Source organism: Peromyscus leucopus, chromosome 1 (genome assembly GCF_004664715.2).
Source record: "Peromyscus leucopus breed LL Stock chromosome 1, UCI_PerLeu_2.1, whole genome shotgun sequence".
Classification (NCBI taxonomy): Eukaryota; Metazoa; Chordata; class Mammalia; order Rodentia; family Cricetidae; genus Peromyscus; species Peromyscus leucopus.
Genome location: NC_051063.1, coordinates 147109232 through 147126192, shown reverse-complemented (window position 1 = coordinate 147126192; position 16961 = coordinate 147109232). Strand labels below are relative to the sequence as shown.

Genomic DNA, 16961 nt, shown 5'->3' with positions numbered 1-16961 from the left:
TTTAAGGCCAGAATAGATAGCTAGGTAGTTTTGGCCATGTAATTCAGAGATTAAAGCTAATGTGGAAGGTAGAACTCAAAGCGGATAATGAAATACAGAGTTAAAATACCTAAAAGTGTCTCCATGCTTACAGTCCTGTTTCTCGGGGGAAGTACCCACTTAAAATGTGTGTGTTCAGTGAGCAAGGTAAGCAAAAAACAGAACCAACATGCGTAATGAATTGAGGTGAGATGGCTTACTCTGAGTGGACTTGGTGCTTACTCCCTTTCAGTGAGAAGCACTTGGCACAGTCCGTGCATGGTTAATAAAACGTGAGTTGCCCATTTGCTCTCTTTCTCATTTAAAGGTTAAGAATAATACTTTTAGTAATGACTTCCCGGTGGAAGACTCCATCACCACACAGAGGGCAAATGGCTCAGTGCTTTTGAGTTACTCTGATTTGGACAAAGTACAGGTCTCTGGTTCTGGCCGAGGTGGGCAGCTGATTGTAGTAAGCTCGAGGAAGAAGCAGGCAGAAGGGAGCTGTTCTTGTCATGTGTTCCTTTCTCCCAGGATCCTCGGGTGTTGAGACTGGCCTGCCCCCACACAGAGCAGAGATGACTGCAGTGTGGGCTCTGCAGCCCAGACTGGATCTCCAGAGGAGAGGAAGGTCGTCCAGCATGGAAGACTGGCTCCGTTCAATGCCAGTTTGCTTGTTGTACACATCACATAGGTGGCTTTTCAACCCTTCAAACTTTAACTTCGGGTTCCGTGGGGTTCATAACTTCTCTTCAGAAATTTTTAGTAGCATTCCTAACTGAAATCTTACTAATGATGCTGTTAAAATCTGTGTGTGTCTGGTCAGAGCCTCACAGCAACCCCATGCGGGAACCCCATGCAGGGAGTCCGCCACAGTGCTTTGTGTGGCTGCTTGCTCCTGGGTATGTGCTCCGTCAGTCTGGAGGCTAGCCCTGGCTACTCTTTGCTCCTGGAAGTGCTGTTGTGTAGACATGAATATATGCATGCCCATCCTCTCCTTCCCTCCCTCCCACTGCCTGTGGGTCCCTGTTCAGAGTTCAGCCTGCCATCTCTGACTCACAGGTGTGAAACTGCACCCATCTTTGCTACTGGTTTCATTTCTCTGTACTTCTACAAAGCTCTAGTCACTGTCTGAAATGTTACTAATTACTATATGAGATCTTGGAGAGCAGGCCATCATCTTCTGTCCTCTGGGTGAAGCCAGGTCTAGAGACTTGGTTAAATAGGTTCTTCCCTGATCAAGCCAGGCAGTAACTGTTGGTGTGTTGTTCAAGGCGTTGAACCCAGTGCTGAACCCAGACACATCACACGCGTCATGTAAAACATGGGCAGTCGTTAATACGAGGTAGACAGTGCTGGATGTAGGTCCCAAGAAGTGTTACTTGTTAAGATGCCTTTATAGAGTGACAGCAGCAGTTTAAGTCCAGTTGGGTGAGGAAGTGGTAATGACTTTTTTATAACCCCTGAATGGTAACAGCACCAACTGTCAGTGCCAAAAGGTTGTCTGCTGTAAAACCAAAGGAAGAAAAGGCTGCGCTGAGTGATGGATGGTTCAGGGTGACCTTCCTTCCAGTTAGTGCACTCACTCATCCTGGAGATTAGACATGTGCCCACCACGCTTAGCCATCTCACTGTTTCAGTTTGTATTTTCCTCTTGACATAAGTGTCTTTTCACATCCTTATTTTTCATAACATGTCATCTCCGACTACTTTAGGGTTGCTTTTCTTGTCAAACTTGAGGATCCCTGAGTGTTTGTTGGGACTTGGACAAGTAACTCACCTAGTAAGGTTTTTTGTTTCTTGGGTGGTTTTTTGGTTGTTTTTTTTTTTTTGTTTTGTTTTGTTTTTTTGTTTTTTTTCTGCCTCCGGAGTGCTGGGATTAAAGGTGTGCGCCACCACTGCCTGGCTCACCTGTTAAGTCTTATTCAGATAGTTTCTATGTTCTGAGTTATGTTACTATGCAGCTCTGGCTGGCCTGGAACTCACTGTGTAGACCAGGCTGGCTCACAGAGATCCACCAGGCTCTGACATTGTCTTTTTAGGATAGAAGTCTCTGACTTCATAAAATCTAGTTTGTCAATTCTTTGTCTTTCAAGGGTCGTATTCTTCCCAGTAGTCATTGCTGAGTCTTCTAGATTTCCTCGTGTCATTTTGTAGTTTTGTATTCTCTTTTAGTGATCTGCTTGGGGTTACTTTTTATAAAGAGTAGCTAGCTTCTGTTGTTTTGTGCATGTGAATGTTCAGTTCCAGCATCATTTGTTGACTTTCTCTTCTCTCTGGTGTGGTGCCTTTCTTGGTTGCTTGCATTTTTTGTTTAGTGTGCGCGCACACACATGTGTATATATTTGAAGTTAAAATATAATTTTGTCATTTTTCCCTTCCCTTTCCTCCATCCAACCCTTCCTACACACTCCCTTTTATATACTTAAATATATAGATACAACTTACTCAGTCTGTATAATGTTACTTGTACTTAGGTGATTTCAGGGCCGACCATTTGGTATTGGATAACCAATTTGGAGGCTTTGCTCTAGGGAAGACTGTTTCTCCCACTCTCCACATTCTTAATTGTTTGTAGTTCTTTGTGTAGGGCTGAAGCCTCATGAGATTTCCCCCTTCCACATCAGCATGCCTGTGCTCTTCTTACTTAGGTCTTGCTTAGGTAGCCATGTTGATGAGACTTTATGGGTGTAACTTCTGACGTTACTATAAGATGAAATCTCACAGAAACTTCCTGTTTCTTTGACTCTTAGAGTATTTCCACACTTCCTGCTATAACAGCCTTAGGTACAAGAGTTGTGTTGTAGATGTATCAGTTGGCTGGATATCCCGTGGTCACTTGTTCTCTGTGTTTTGATGTTTTTTTTTGTTTTGTTTTGTTTTTTTGGTTTTTTGTTTTGTTTTGTTTTTTTTTTGTGGTGGTCTCCATCTGTGACAAAGAGAGGTTTCCTTGATGAGAAGTGAGGGCTACACTTATCTGTGGGTGTAAGGACGAATATTTAGAATGATGTTAGGGATTGTGCCGATTTAGTAAATACGTAGTTAATAGGTTTCTTCCAAGGAGATCCATGACTTTACTAGCCTTAGGTACTTGGCTAGGTTTCCGTACCAAGCATGGCTTCCCTCCCGTTGAGTGGGCCTGAAGTCCAATTAGAGAGCTGTTGGTCACCACCAAGGGTTGTGCACCACTATGAAGTATTATTGTTGAGACATGCTGTTCATTGTTTTAATTCGTAGGCTCTTAACTGGGTATGGCTATTGGTTTCTTCCCTCCCTTGGAAGCTTGCATGGTGCCTCATGGTGCCTTCTGGTTCCTCCAGGTCCAGTGTCCAAAGTACATGGTATCTTGAGCAAAATGGACTTAGCTTCAACCTTTGGGAGGCAACCAAGGGCAAGAGCTTGAAATGGGGGGTTCTTATGCAAGGTGTTAGGATTTTGTTATATAGTCTATGGCTCTTAGGGGGAGCATTGTCAGCCCAGATGGAAACATTTTATTTAAACTCTCTGTCATGTGTCCTCCCACCCCATGTGTCAGTGTGTCTGTGTGTGTCTATAGTGTGTGTATCTCTGTGCGTCTGTAGTGTGTGTGTGTGTGTGTGTGTGTGTGTGTGTGTGTGTGTGTGTGTGTAGACTTACATGTATTGTATGTAAATTTAGGTAGATAATGGCTTCTTATGATTTTTTTCAGACATCCTTACTATTATCTTGCCCTCCTCCTTCCTTCTGTATCAGTGTCCCTTCCCATCAGTTTTCCCTGTTGCTCCCTTCAGATCACGTGTGCCTGCCAGCCTCCTCACTGTTGCCTTACCCATTCTCACCCCACTCTGTGGTTCCTTTTTACTCTCTGGCTTTTGTAGCTACTGCAGGTTACATCCTCATGTATGAAGATTTGGATCTAGAAGCGGCAAATGAGAGAACACGCAGTGTTTGCCTTTCTGGGTCTAGATCGCCTCACTCAATATGACCTTTTCTAGTGTCGTCTATTTACCTGCAAAGTTCATGTTTGCGTTTTTCTTTACAGCTGAATTGTATTCCTTGTATGTGTACATTTTGAAGGACATTTATTTTTCCCCTCTTCCTAGCTATTGTGAATAGAGTGGCAGTGAAACATGGCTGAGTGAGTGTCTGTGGAGTAAGATGTGACTCTTTTGGACACATGCCAAGCGGTGGTACAGTTAGTTGGGACATGTGGTAGATTTATTTTTAGATTTTTGAGCAGTGGTTCTCGGCCTTCCTGATGTTGTGACCCTGTGATACAGTTCCTTGTGTTGTGGTGACCCCCAACCATAAAGTTATTTTTGTTGTTACTTCATAACTCTAATTGTGCTACTGTTAATGAGTCACAATGTGAGTATTTTTGAAGATAGAGCTTTTTCAAAGGGGTCTCAACTCATAGGTTGAGAACCATTGTTGTTGAGGGTTTTCCAAACTTATTTCCAGAGTGACTAAACCAGTTTGCAGTCCCCCCACAGCAAATGCGAATTCCCTTTGCCCACACCCCCTCCACGTTTGTTGATGGTTGTTTGCTGACTGTAGCCATTCTGCTGGGGTAAGAGAAAATCTCAAAGTTGTTTTGATTTGGTTGCCTGTGTTTTGAAAGCCATTTTTATAGCTTCTCTGGGAATTTGACACCATGGATTGAAAGGTTTTTGTTTTTTTTTTTTAAAGATTTCTTTTTAATCATATGCATATATGTGTGTTTGTATGAGTGTTCACACAAGTGCAGGTGCCTGGGTAGGCCAGTAGGAGGGCATTGGATCTTTTTTTTTTTTTTTTTTTTTTTTTTTTTTTTTTGGTTTTTTTTTCGAGACAGGGTTTCTCTGTGTAGCTTTGCGCCTTTCCTGGAACTCGCTTTGGAGACCAGGCTGGCCTCGAACTCACAGAGATCCGCCTGCCTCTGCCTCCCGAGTGCTGGGATTAAAGGCGTGCGCCACCACCGCCCGGCGGGCATTGGATCTTTTGAAGCTGGAGCTACAGGAGATTGTAAGCCATGTAGCATGCAGTACATATTCTTAATTGCTCCTCTCGCTCACCAGACACCCACCCCTAGCCCTTCCTCATTCCCCTCTTTCTGCAAACCTTTTCTTTTGATCTTTTGTGAAAGCAAAGAACTTTTGGGGTATAGAGATGATATAGAGGTTAAGAACATGTCCTAGTTAGGGTTTCTATCACTGTGACAAAACATGATGACCAGAGGTAACTTGGAGAACAAAGGGTTTAGTTTAGCTTGGTTTGTAGTTCATCACCCAGCAGAGTCAATCAGGAACTCAGGGCAGGAACGAGGAGGAGGATGCAGAGGCCATGGAGGAGCGCTGCTTACTGGCTTGCTTCTCGTGGCTTGCTCATTGTACTTTCGTATATACTCTAGGATCACCTGACCATGGGCTGGTCGGTGGCATCACCAATGGGCTGGGCCTCCAGCATCAATCACTAATTTAAAAAATGCTTCACAGGCCTTGTCCACAGACCAATGTGGTGGGGGTAGTTATCAATTTAGGTTCCATCTTCTCAGATAACTCTAGCTTGTGTCAAGTGGGAAAAAATGATAATAATAAAATAAAATCCAGGACAGAACACTGAACTGCTTTTGCAGAAGACCCATGTTTACACACACATACACTCAGGCACACACAGCATAAAATATTTTTTTTCTTAAAAGAGGAACTTCTGCTTTTGAATTGTAATAAAGTAGGAATCACCCTTCCCCTTTAGACTAGTGCATTGGTAATGACAGGTAGAAACATTAATCTCCTGTGGGGCATGCTCAAGACTTATCTATCCAGAATTATAATTCACACTTATGCATGCACTGTACACACATGCCTGGGCACGTGTGAGCCTGTGCAGGGCAGAAGCACTCATCAAATGGTACTGACAGTTCTGATTTCAATGTGAAATTGTGAAGGGAGTTCTTGAGGTAAAAGCTGTGCTGGAGCAGCCCCTACAAGCCCTGGCCGCCCCTTCCACTATGCCAGCTAGAGACAGGCAGAAGGGACTTACTCGGTGTGGCCATGCTGGTGAAAAGAAACAGATGAAGGAGTTCGGGAATCCCAAGTCCATCTTTGGGGTATTGATATTTCTCTGGGTTTAATAGAGGAAGAAAGGATTGCTTGAGGGGTGCAGTCTGCCTGTGGGTCTGTTGTTGCAGCGACCCAAGGCAGCTGGAGAGATGAGTGACAGACACAAGACAAGACAGAGATGTCCCAACACACTTTCAGTTCCTCTGCTGGGGCCAGTTGGAGAGAATGCTTCAACACAATCGGCTCCTGAGTGCTTGTTTCTAAACAAAGCGGGCTGCATAGGCTCTAGTGTGCGCTGTGCTTCTCGAGTCCAGGCCTGGGAATAGGGCTGGGCTGTGTCCTGTTCCACTTTGCTCTCACAACCGTAACTCGGTAAGTCTTAAGATGCGAGTGCTGTGTAGGATTGAAATATACTACTACTTGATAAAGTCTATAAACTAAAGTAGCACAAAGTATTTATGTAGAACGAGAGTTTATAATAAGAATAATAAAAACAAAAATGCCGGTGAGAAATGACCTTGTAGGCCATAGTATTTGACCTATACGTTTTCTTTGTCTTTTTATCTTTTCCATCCCTCCCTCCCCACTATACTTCCTAATTTGATAGTTTTCCACAAAAGAACTAGAGTTCTTCCTTCCTTTATATTTGGTTCTCTGGTCCATGTGTCTGCCCCCGCCCCCCATATCTCCCCACCCCTTTATCCCAGTATTTTGTTTTGTTTTGGCAACCCCTGGTGCTAGAACTTGAGTCATTTGACCGTACAGAAATGTTTGCTGTGTTGCTACATGACCCATATTGACTAGAATTATAACACAGTGCCTTGGGGAAGCTGTGAGGATTGGATCCTGGCACTGTGGTGAGTTCTGTTAAGGCCTGTCCTGGGTGCTCTTTTCAGCAAGCCAGGGCTTACCTTATCCCTTTGCTGGGCCTTTTGGATTCTCCCTCTGCACAGTGCCATCCACAAGAGTACATACTCCTTGAACTTATTTGAATGAAAATTGGCAGCACCAACACAAAACTAATATGCCATATCTGATAGGACTTTTCATTAGAAGATAGTTCTGTATATAATTCATTCCACATAGCATGGCCATAACGGCTTCTTTAGTTAAAAATAATGATGGGATAGGGGAGAAAAGGACAAATATACATTTCCTTTCACATGGAATCTGAATTAAAGGAAAAAAAAAGTCCTCCATATGATGTGAAATCAGAAGGGGGTAATATACTCTGGGGAAAGGAAGAGGACCAGCGCGGCTGGAGGAGGACGGGAGAGGGGTGCTGGAGGCCGGGCATGAACAAAGTACAACAGTGTACATGTATGCAAGCAGCAGCTGGGTCACATTGTCTACACTAGTCAAAGTAAAACCAGTGAACGAAATGATGCTCAGGTGACTGGCTCCTGAACATCAGGGGTTTGTAAGGAATAGAGAAGGGGACTCTGTGCAGCTTTCTGATGGGAGATAAGGGTTTTCCTAACCTTATACTGTGAGATCTCCACTCACACAAAAACCTTTGTTTTTGGTCCAGTGTTTGTGTGCTGTATTACACAGAGGACTTAAGTTCTACCAGCTGCTTTTGTTTAACTTTGCCAAGCTCAATTCTCAGTGACTTTGAAATGGCCCAGGCTTTAATATTCAGACTTCAGAATTGGACTCTAACCAGTGATTACTTCTCAATTTTTACCATTAACAGTCCACTTTGATTCTCATGAAAACTTTAGTTTTATGAATGAAGTCTTTAAAATGCAGAGTACATACTCCTTGAACTTAATTGAACGAAAATTGGCAACACCAACACAAAACTAATTAGGGAGAACTAATAGGAATGTGTAGGCTAACCATATGTCCCAAGAGCCTGAAGCAGTTCCGTGTGTGCTGGTGGTCTGACCTAGTTATTAGCAGATGCCTGCTTTCAAAAGTTCTGCTTTGGCACTCAGGAGCGTGGCCCCTGTACCTCACTTGGGCAACACAGTAGAGCTGACCCTGATGATGTAGGTGTGAGAGAGCCGACCCTGACTGAGGGCATGAAAGCCTGAGGACTCCACCCCAAGGGGTGAATTAGCCCAGCAATGCAGGAGAGCTTACCCTGGTAGTGAGGATGGGGGAGAGCTGAAAAGATGACCAACCTTGCAATCACCCAAGCCGAACCAGGGTTATGAGTTGGCCCGCCCCAACATCCACCCCATCAATGATCACACATGAGGGGCTGGTCCAGCAGACCCAAAGCTGCAGGATCTCCAGGACACAGTGTGGCAACAACAGGAGTCCCAGTGAAGACCTAGCATTGATAGTGTAGCAGAAACCAGAGGCCTGGAACCAGATCAATGACTCTTCCAACCAGACCAATGACTCTTCGCAGTGAACACCTGGAGGTAAAAAATATATGGACAAAAGGGGTTACTGTAACTCTCTGTGGCACGCTGCAGCTTCCATGACAACATTTTTCCTTTTTTCCCCTCTTTTTTCCTTTCTTTTTTCCTCTTAAATTTTATTTTATCTCAGGGGCTGGGGGTTGCAAGGGCAGAAGATGGGATGATGTGAAAGACACAAAGAATAAATACAGTTTAAAAAGTTCTGCTTTGAAGTGTGAATTGGAATGCCTGTGGCTGTATAAGAATATTAATTTAAATATTTAAAATGTGAGACTGGCTATTTAAATCTTTCTTTAAATTTTATGTACCCATTTGTCTGTGTGAGGGCGTTGGATCCCCTAGAATGGGAGTTACAGACAGTTGTGAGCTGCCATGTGGGTGCTGAGACTTGAACCCGGGTCCTCCTGAAGAGCAACCAGTGCTCTTAACTGCTGCGCCATCTCTCCTGTTTAAATTATTTTATCAGGAGCTGTGATAGCTTAATATTGTTTTAAAACCATTTTTAAGAACAAAAGGATAAGAAGATTTGGGTAATAGAGCACTAATCCAGACACTAATTATGGAGCAGGGATAGCCTACTGATGTACTGTATTTAATGAGGGCAGTAATGTAAAATATTAACAGGAAGAACAAGGGCCCAGCCAGTATGTTGGCATTTCTGGCAGAGGACAGATGATACTTGCTAATGAGAACTCTAGAAGGCATTTGTATGGAAGATTAGATGTGGGTAGATGATGGCTGTGCCCAGTTGTACTAGAAGTTCCTGGGAATAACATGACCTTGGAATTAGCTCCTCTTCGGTTTACAGCAGAGTGGCACAGAATCTTGAGGTATCTTAGAGCAAGGAGATGCCTCTGCTGGAGCCAAAATGGTAGAGGTGCTTTGTTGAAGAAAGAATAAGGGCTGTTTCAACACTGGAACTGGAACCATCAGTTTTAAATGTTGTATGCATTTTGGGCAGGTTCTGCAATTTTTTAAATAACAGATTTTCTTTAAGCACCTTTTAACTTTGTGTTATAGTATTCCTCTTTTTTTTTTTTTTTTTTGGTTTGGTTTTTTGAGACAAAGTTTCTGTATGTAGCCCTGGCTGTCCTAGAACTCACTCTGTAGGCCAGGCTGGCCTTAAAGTCACAGAGATCCTCCTGCCTCTCCCTCCCAAGTACTGGAACTAAAGGCGTGTGCCACCACCCCTGGCCTTATACTCTTCCTCTTAACATTTCAAATTATAAATTATTGAAGTACTGTGAGATAATAAAATACTCTTAAACCCCATATTCGGTGTGTGTGTGTGAGTGTGTGCAATGGTACACATGTGAAGGTCCAAGGTAGACATAGGGTGTCTTTCTCGTTCTCTCTCCATCTTCTGCCTTGAGGTAGGGTCTCACTGAAGTTGGAGCTCACTCTCTGGGCTAGTCTTGCTAGCCAGCTTGCTCTGGGGATCCCTGGCTCCGCCTCCTGAACACTGACTACTGGTGCCACCACACCCACTAAGCTTTTCATGGGTTCTGGGGCTCCACACCTCAGCCTTTGTAGTTATGGAGTAAGTACCTTACTGCTGAGCCCCTCCCTACTCCTTGTTCAGTTTGAAGGTAACTTGTCTCTAAACAGTTTTTTCCTTGTAAATTTGAAAAACACATGATATCCCCTCTTCATTCTCACCACTGAGAACTAGAAGGAATGTTTGCCTACCTCTCAACTAAAGCCATTGCTGATGAGGCTTTGCGCAGGATAGTTTACCTGGGTAGGTAAATGTACATTGAGGAGGATTTTTACTCTCCCTGCTTTTGAAGACATTGTTCTAGTAGTACTATCCACATCCAGTATCATTCCAGTTTCTGATCTCTGATTATTTGAACATGACCTTTCCACTTTGGATTAAAGAAAAAAAGTTGTCATAAACTGTGTGTGTGTGTGTGTGTGTGTGTGTGTGTGTGTGTGTGTGTGTGTGTGTGAGATGGGCCAGTATGCTACAATACTCCTGTGGAAGTCAGAAGGCAATGCTGTGGGATTGGTTCTCCTCTCCTTTCCTACCTTTACATGGGATCCCGAGATCAACAGGTCATCAGGCTTACCTGGCAAGTTCTTTATCCACTGACTACCTCACCAGATCCCACTTTAGATGCTTATAAGTGTTTTATCCTTGGCATTCTGGACTTCTATTCATTATGCCAAGTTCTTCAGGCTTGACCAGACATAAAGGTTCTGTAATTCTGAATTCTGGATCCATTTTCTATGTTGTTATCTTTCTAGAGTGATTATTGCCTTATTCTCCAGGTTCCTTGAGAGATTATTCATTCTCTTGAGCACTGTCCCGCTTTTTTCTGCTTTGTTTAATTTCAAGGCTTTTTCCCTGCTTCGGTCGTTGTGGTGGGTCCTCCAGGTGCTGCGTGGTTTGTTTGTGTTGTGCCAGGGCAGTCCTTTTCTAACTGCTGGGCCTCGGCTGGTGGGGCTCGTGCGGCTCTGTTAGGAGTGAGTCACGAGCTTCCCTCTGTCGTGATCCAGTGTTCTGCTTAACACTTTGATCAGAGGCCTCTGGGTCTCTTTGAGGGATGAGGAATGGAGTCTGCTAGATGGCAGGGACAGTTGAGTACTGGGGTCCTGCTGCAGCCCAGAGGCTTGTCCCAGTCCATTGTCGGCCTTATACCTTACTCCTCCTTTCTTACGATTTTGGTTATGAACTTAGCCTTTAATGGTTGAGCCTGAAGTCTCTAGTCCTCGTTTAATTTTTAGGGAAAGTGAACTGGAGTTGCTTGATGTGGAATCTAGAAGTGACTCCAGAGGAGAGGAAAAATAGCCTGTAGATAATTATCTTCAGAACTAATGATTGCAAGTGATGATGATCATCACTGGTGTTGAAACCTCTACTTTCTGCTCCCTGCCAATCCTAATTAAAGTTACAACTCTTGGTGACAATCCTTGGTGCATTTTAACAAAAGTGCACCTGCCACCACCAAACAACCCCACTTCTCCCATCCTCATCCCCCCCTCCCCCCGGCATCCTGTGCAGATGACAGAACAGCTTGGAATGTGTCTGAAGATTCTGGTGTCTCCATCTTCCCTTTCACTTCTTACCTCTGTGGTGGTTGGGGGTCTTGCTGGTCTAAAGTCTTATCTCCTCTGTTCTCCCCATGCCCAGCAGCAGCTTTGCCATGTTCTCACGGCCATGTCATTATGGGCTCTGGCTTGGGGACTGGCTTGCTCTTCAAAGCGGGTTATCGGCTTCCATCCTCCTTCGCTTGGTCTCTTATTTCCTCAGGATGTAGGGACATCTCTCACAAGTGCAGGGTCTTCTCTGGGCCCATTCTCTTCATGTCAGTGGTTTATTACTTCTATGCCTGCTGTGGATATTGCTCTATATAAATAAAACACTGATGGCCAGTGACCAGGCAGGAAGTAGGTTGCCAGGCAGGAAGTAGGTGGGACAAGGAGAGAGGAGAATTCTGGGAAGCGGAAGGCTGAGGGGGGACACTGCAGCCACCGCCAGGGCAAGCAACATGTAAAGACTCTGGTAAGCCACCAGCCACGTGGCAAGGTATAGATTTATAAAAATGGGTTAATTTAAGATAAAAGAACAGTTAGCAAGAAGCCTGCCACGGCCATACAGTTTATAAGTGATATAAGCGTCTGAGTGATTATTTTATAAGTGGATTGTGGGACTGCGGGGCTTGGGGAACCTGGAGAGAAGCCCTCCAGCAACATATGCCCCTTTGTTTTCTCTCATAGAGATATTTGAGAAGAGGGGAGGGGAAACCACGTGAGTTCTGCCATGCCTCTCTCAGCCGTGAGTCCTCCTCACATTCTCAGAATGCCCTTTGGCTGCTGTGTTGGGCGCTTACCACTCAACCTGGCAATTGAAGTCAGAGGAAGAGGAGCTGAGAGCTCCTGGCAGGTGATTGGCAACATGAGTTGCCTACTGGGCAGGGAGAGGAATTGCACATGCCTCTAATTGCACATTTCCTAATTTTGGAAAGCCAAATCAATGGTTTGGATGTTTGTATTCTTGGGAATAGGACCATCTTCCAGAATTGTTGGTATTTCCTCAGTTTGTTGTCCAAGTTCAGAAGTGATAAGCAGATGAAATGGCATAACCTATGTATTTAAGCAAGTGCATATGGTCTCCAGCTTTCTACCCATGGCATACAGTGAATCCCCTGTTCTGGAGCTTTGCAACTGATGTTTACCATGGTAGAATTCCTCCTCACGTGGAGTCCCCAGGTAGAGTCAGCATGTTGTCCAGTGGCTCCCATGAAGTGGAGCCATGGCATCTTAGAGTTGGGAGCAAGTTTAGAGGCTGTTACTTTTGGGGCTTTAGGGTTATGGAACATGTTTAGAGAGTTCTAGCACCTAAAAGAAAGTTTCTGAATCATGGAGTCTGGCCATGGTGCTGCCCTGCAGTTGGAAAGTGGATGGTGAAGGAGCTGCTCCAAGCTTGGGGGGTTATCTCATCACTGCAGCAGGGTAGTTACTCCTCTGGTCCAGCTCTGGGTCAGGGAGGAGCTCAATCTGGCACCGTGTCCGATGTCTCTGCCTTTCTCTCGGCAAGCCTGAAGTCTTCAGAGCAGACACTTGCTATCATTTATAGTAGAGAGCCCAAGAGATGTGCAGAATCCCCGCAGGAGGTGCCCACTGTGTGCTGTGATCCAGGGTTGCTGGGCAGCAGTGAGCCAAGCCCATCACATACAGTGGCCCCATGGTGTGCACTGGTTCCCCTGAGCATCCATGACTGTCACAGTTGGTTTTGTCCTTCTGAATTTAGATGGACTCTAAAATGCTTTCTTAATTACTTTTTAACTTTTGGGGTTTTTTTTATTTGTTTTTTTAGGCAGGGTCTGTATTACATTCCTAACTGTCCTAGAACTCACTATGTAGACCAGGCTGGCCTTGAACTCAGAAGAGAGCCATCTGCCCCTGCTTCCTAGGTGCTGGGATCAAAGGCGTGTGCCACCACTGCCCAGCCATCCCTTTCTTTTGAAAAAAGGTTTTGGTAGTGTTGTTCAAAACAAAAACAAAACACCCCATCTGCAGAGGTCTTCTCTGCAGGTCCATAGCTGCACCCTCATAATTTGGGGCAGGGTCCTTAGCCCTTGGGTCCACTCATTGCCCAACACCTCATTAAAATGTTTCTTTAAGCTATTCATATCTATTAACTTCTCATCTCATGAGGTTGCTCTAGGGCCTTCTGTGTGCTGTGGCCTGTCCAGAAAATAGTCTCACTTATGGATTTTGTCCTTAGAGTTAGCAGTTGTTGAGGAGATGTAAGGATGGAATGACACTGACTTATGCTAAAGCAGGAGTCTTTTCTTTTCTTAACAGATGCAGCAGCTTTTTTACGAGAATTATGAACAGAACAAGAAAGGGTACATCAGAGACCTCCATAGCAGTAAAATCCACCGAGCGATCACCTTACACCCCAACAAAAACCCACCCTACCAGTACAGGCTGCACAGTTACATGCTCAGCCGCAAGATTGCCGAGCTGCGCCACCGCACCATCCAGCTTCACCGGGAAATTGTCCTGATGAGCAAGTACAGCGGCACAGAGATCCAGAAGGAAGACCTCCAGCTGGGTATCCCACCCTCCTTTATGCGCTTTCAAGCCCACCAGCGAGAGGAGATCCTGGAATGGGAGTTTCTGACTGGGAAATACTTATATTCAGCCACTGATGGCCAGCCTCCCCGGAGAGGGATGGACTCGGCCCAGAGGGAGGCCTTGGATGACATCGTCATGCAGGTGATGGAGATGATCAACGCCAATGCCAAGACCCGAGGGCGCATCATTGACTTCAAGGAGATCCAGTATGGCTACCGTCGTGTGAACCCCATGTATGGGGCAGAGTACATCCTGGACCTGCTGCTCCTGTACAAGAAGCACAAAGGGAAGAAGATGACAGTCCCTGTGAGGAGGCATGCGTACCTGCAGCAGACGTTCAGCAAGATCCAGTTTGTGGAGCATGAGGAGCTGGATGCGCAGGAGCTGGCCGACAGAATCAACCAGGACTCCGGTTCCCTGTCGTTCCTGTCCAATTCCCTGAAGAAGCTTGTTCCCTTCCAGCTTCCTGGGTCCAAGATTGAGCACAAAGAGCCCAAAGAAAAGAAGATAAACATTCTGATCCCTTTGTCTGGACGCTTTGACATGTTCGTAAGGTTCATGGGAAACTTTGAGAAGACGTGTCTCATTCCAAATCAGAATGTCAGGCTGGTGGTTCTGCTCTTCAATTCTGACTCCAACCCCGACAAGGCCAAACAGGTTGAACTTATGAGAGATTACCGAGTCAAGTACCCTAAAGCTGATATGCAGGTTTTGCCTGTGTCTGGGGCGTTTTCAAGAGCGCTGGCCCTAGAAGTAGGCTCTTCCCAGTTTAACAATGAGTCTCTGCTCTTCTTCTGTGATGTCGACCTGGTATTTACTGTGGAATTCCTACAACGGTGTCGAGCCAACACAGTGCTGGGTCAGCAGATCTATTTCCCAATCATCTTTAGCCAGTACGATCCAAAGATTGTTTATAGTGGGAAGGTTCCCAGCGACAACCATTTTGCCTTTACTCAGAAAACCGGCTTCTGGAGAAACTATGGGTTTGGCATTACTTGTATTTATAAGGGAGATCTTGTCAGAGTGGGTGGCTTTGATATCTCCATCCAAGGCTGGGGACTAGAGGATGTGGACCTCTTTAACAAGGTTGTCCAGGCAGGATTGAAGACATTCAGGAGCCAGGAGGTTGGAGTTGTCCACATCCACCACCCTGTCTTCTGTGACCCCAACCTGGATCCCAAACAGTATAAAATGTGCTTGGGGTCGAAAGCATCGACATACGGGTCCACACAGCAGTTGGCCGAAATGTGGCTAGAGAAAAATGACCCCAGTTACAGCAAAGGCGGCGGCGGCGGCAGTAACGGCTCTGCTGGGACGGCCTGATGCCAGCCGCACTGGAAGACCTTTTTAATTGCCTAATTTATTTTTCAAAAACTTTTTTGTATGATCCGTTTTTTGAAGTCCATACAAGGATATATTTTCCAAGTGGTTTTCTTACACAGGACTCCTTTAAGATTGAGCTTTTTGAACAAAAATGTGATCAATGTTTGCCTTTGAACACATCTTGCTGAACATTATGTAGCACCTGCTTAATCCTGACTTGAAACATACCTGATGAACAAAACTTTTATAATACTTTTTGTTTCTTGTTTTTTTACATTTCTTTTCCAACAACCCCCACCCCTTCTGTATAGTCCTATGGCAAAAAACGTGAACATTCCTAAGAAGTATTATTGTGACAGAAACACTGTAACTCTGGTAAATGTTCTGTTGTGACTGTTACCTTTGCACAAATTCTACCTTTTCACTTTTTTTTTTTGACAAGTTTTTTTTAAGCTATCTTTAGTTCCAGTCACAAAGTAAGGAGAAATGATAATAACTGTATTGTCATTATCTCCAGGACAGCTTTCCACATTGATTATTTCCCCCAAATTGTGCTCCACCCACCGTGGCCACGTGGCCTTTTACAAGCAGGGGACCGAGGGAAGCGTGACTGTGGCGACCCCACCGTAATTCGTTGGCCTAAATTACAGACCTGGCACTGAAGTCCAAGAAGGACTTGGCATTTTCTCTGTTCCTGCCCCTTCTCTTTAGAGGGTACAGTATTACTTAGGGTGACAAAGAATGGCTGTTAGTCGTATAATGGATACAAGCTAAACAGACAGACCCCTAATGAAAGTGAGGGGAAGTTGGGGCTCTGTTCTCTTCATCCTGTGTTGTGGGTGAGGATGGTCACTTCATTTTTTAATTACTGTTTTGTTCTATCTTGTTTATCTGAAACATCTTTAATTTATTTAATACCCATTGTTTAGATCTCTTCCATTTGAGTACTTGTCAGTTACTAGTATTTATGTGTACCATGAGTGTGGTTAGAATGTTTTATTTGTGGTAAACCGATCTCCAAAGATTTCCTTTCGAAACACTTTTTCCTCATCTTTAATTTTTACATTCCCATCTTACTAAATATTAAGTGTTCTTTGATAATTTTGGTGCTCATGTGTTTGGGGAAAAAAGTGAAATGAATCTGTTACTACACCAGAATGTTTGTTTCCAACTCACAGATCAAATGTGCCTTAATAATTTGTTTTCATTTAGATTTCAAACAGTTGATAGATTTGCCATTTTTAATAGACATCGTTGGAGATCTGCTTATTTGTAAATAGCCTATTGCACATTTGAACAAATAAACCAGTGGACAGTATTTTTCTATTGTATTTTGCAGACCCATTTTGTCTCATTATTTTTGTGTTAGTTGAAGAATTACATTTGGAAAGTAAAACACTGAAACCCAGACTCAGCCTTTGCACTTATTTCAGCCAGCACTTCTGGACTGCAGCTGGGGAGTCCATAGAGCCGACGCGTTTAGGGGAAACTTGTCTTTTCCCCCCATCAGCTCGCTGACTCAACGTGAAAAACAGCACTTCAGACTAGGCCCAGGCCCTTGTCTGGCTCCTGGCTACAAATAGACGCTCATCAGCACTACTTTCTTGGGGTTTAGGTTCAATCTAGCCAGAGGAAA

At 44.5% G+C, this 16961-nt stretch overlaps 1 protein-coding gene across 1 annotated transcript in view; it reads left to right on the top strand.

The window, feature by feature from the left end:
• Chsy1 (chondroitin sulfate synthase 1) overlaps nucleotides 1-16735 on the top strand; it is a 70119-nt gene extending 53384 nt beyond the window's left edge. Inside the window, exon 3 of the mRNA XM_028872814.2 lies at nucleotides 13727-16735. Within this exon, the coding sequence (XP_028728647.1) occupies nucleotides 13727-15325 (1599 nt within the window). The 3' untranslated portion in view covers nucleotides 15326-16735. The remainder of the gene's footprint in view (nucleotides 1-13726) is intronic.
• The last annotated feature ends 226 nt before the right edge of the window (nucleotides 16736-16961 follow it).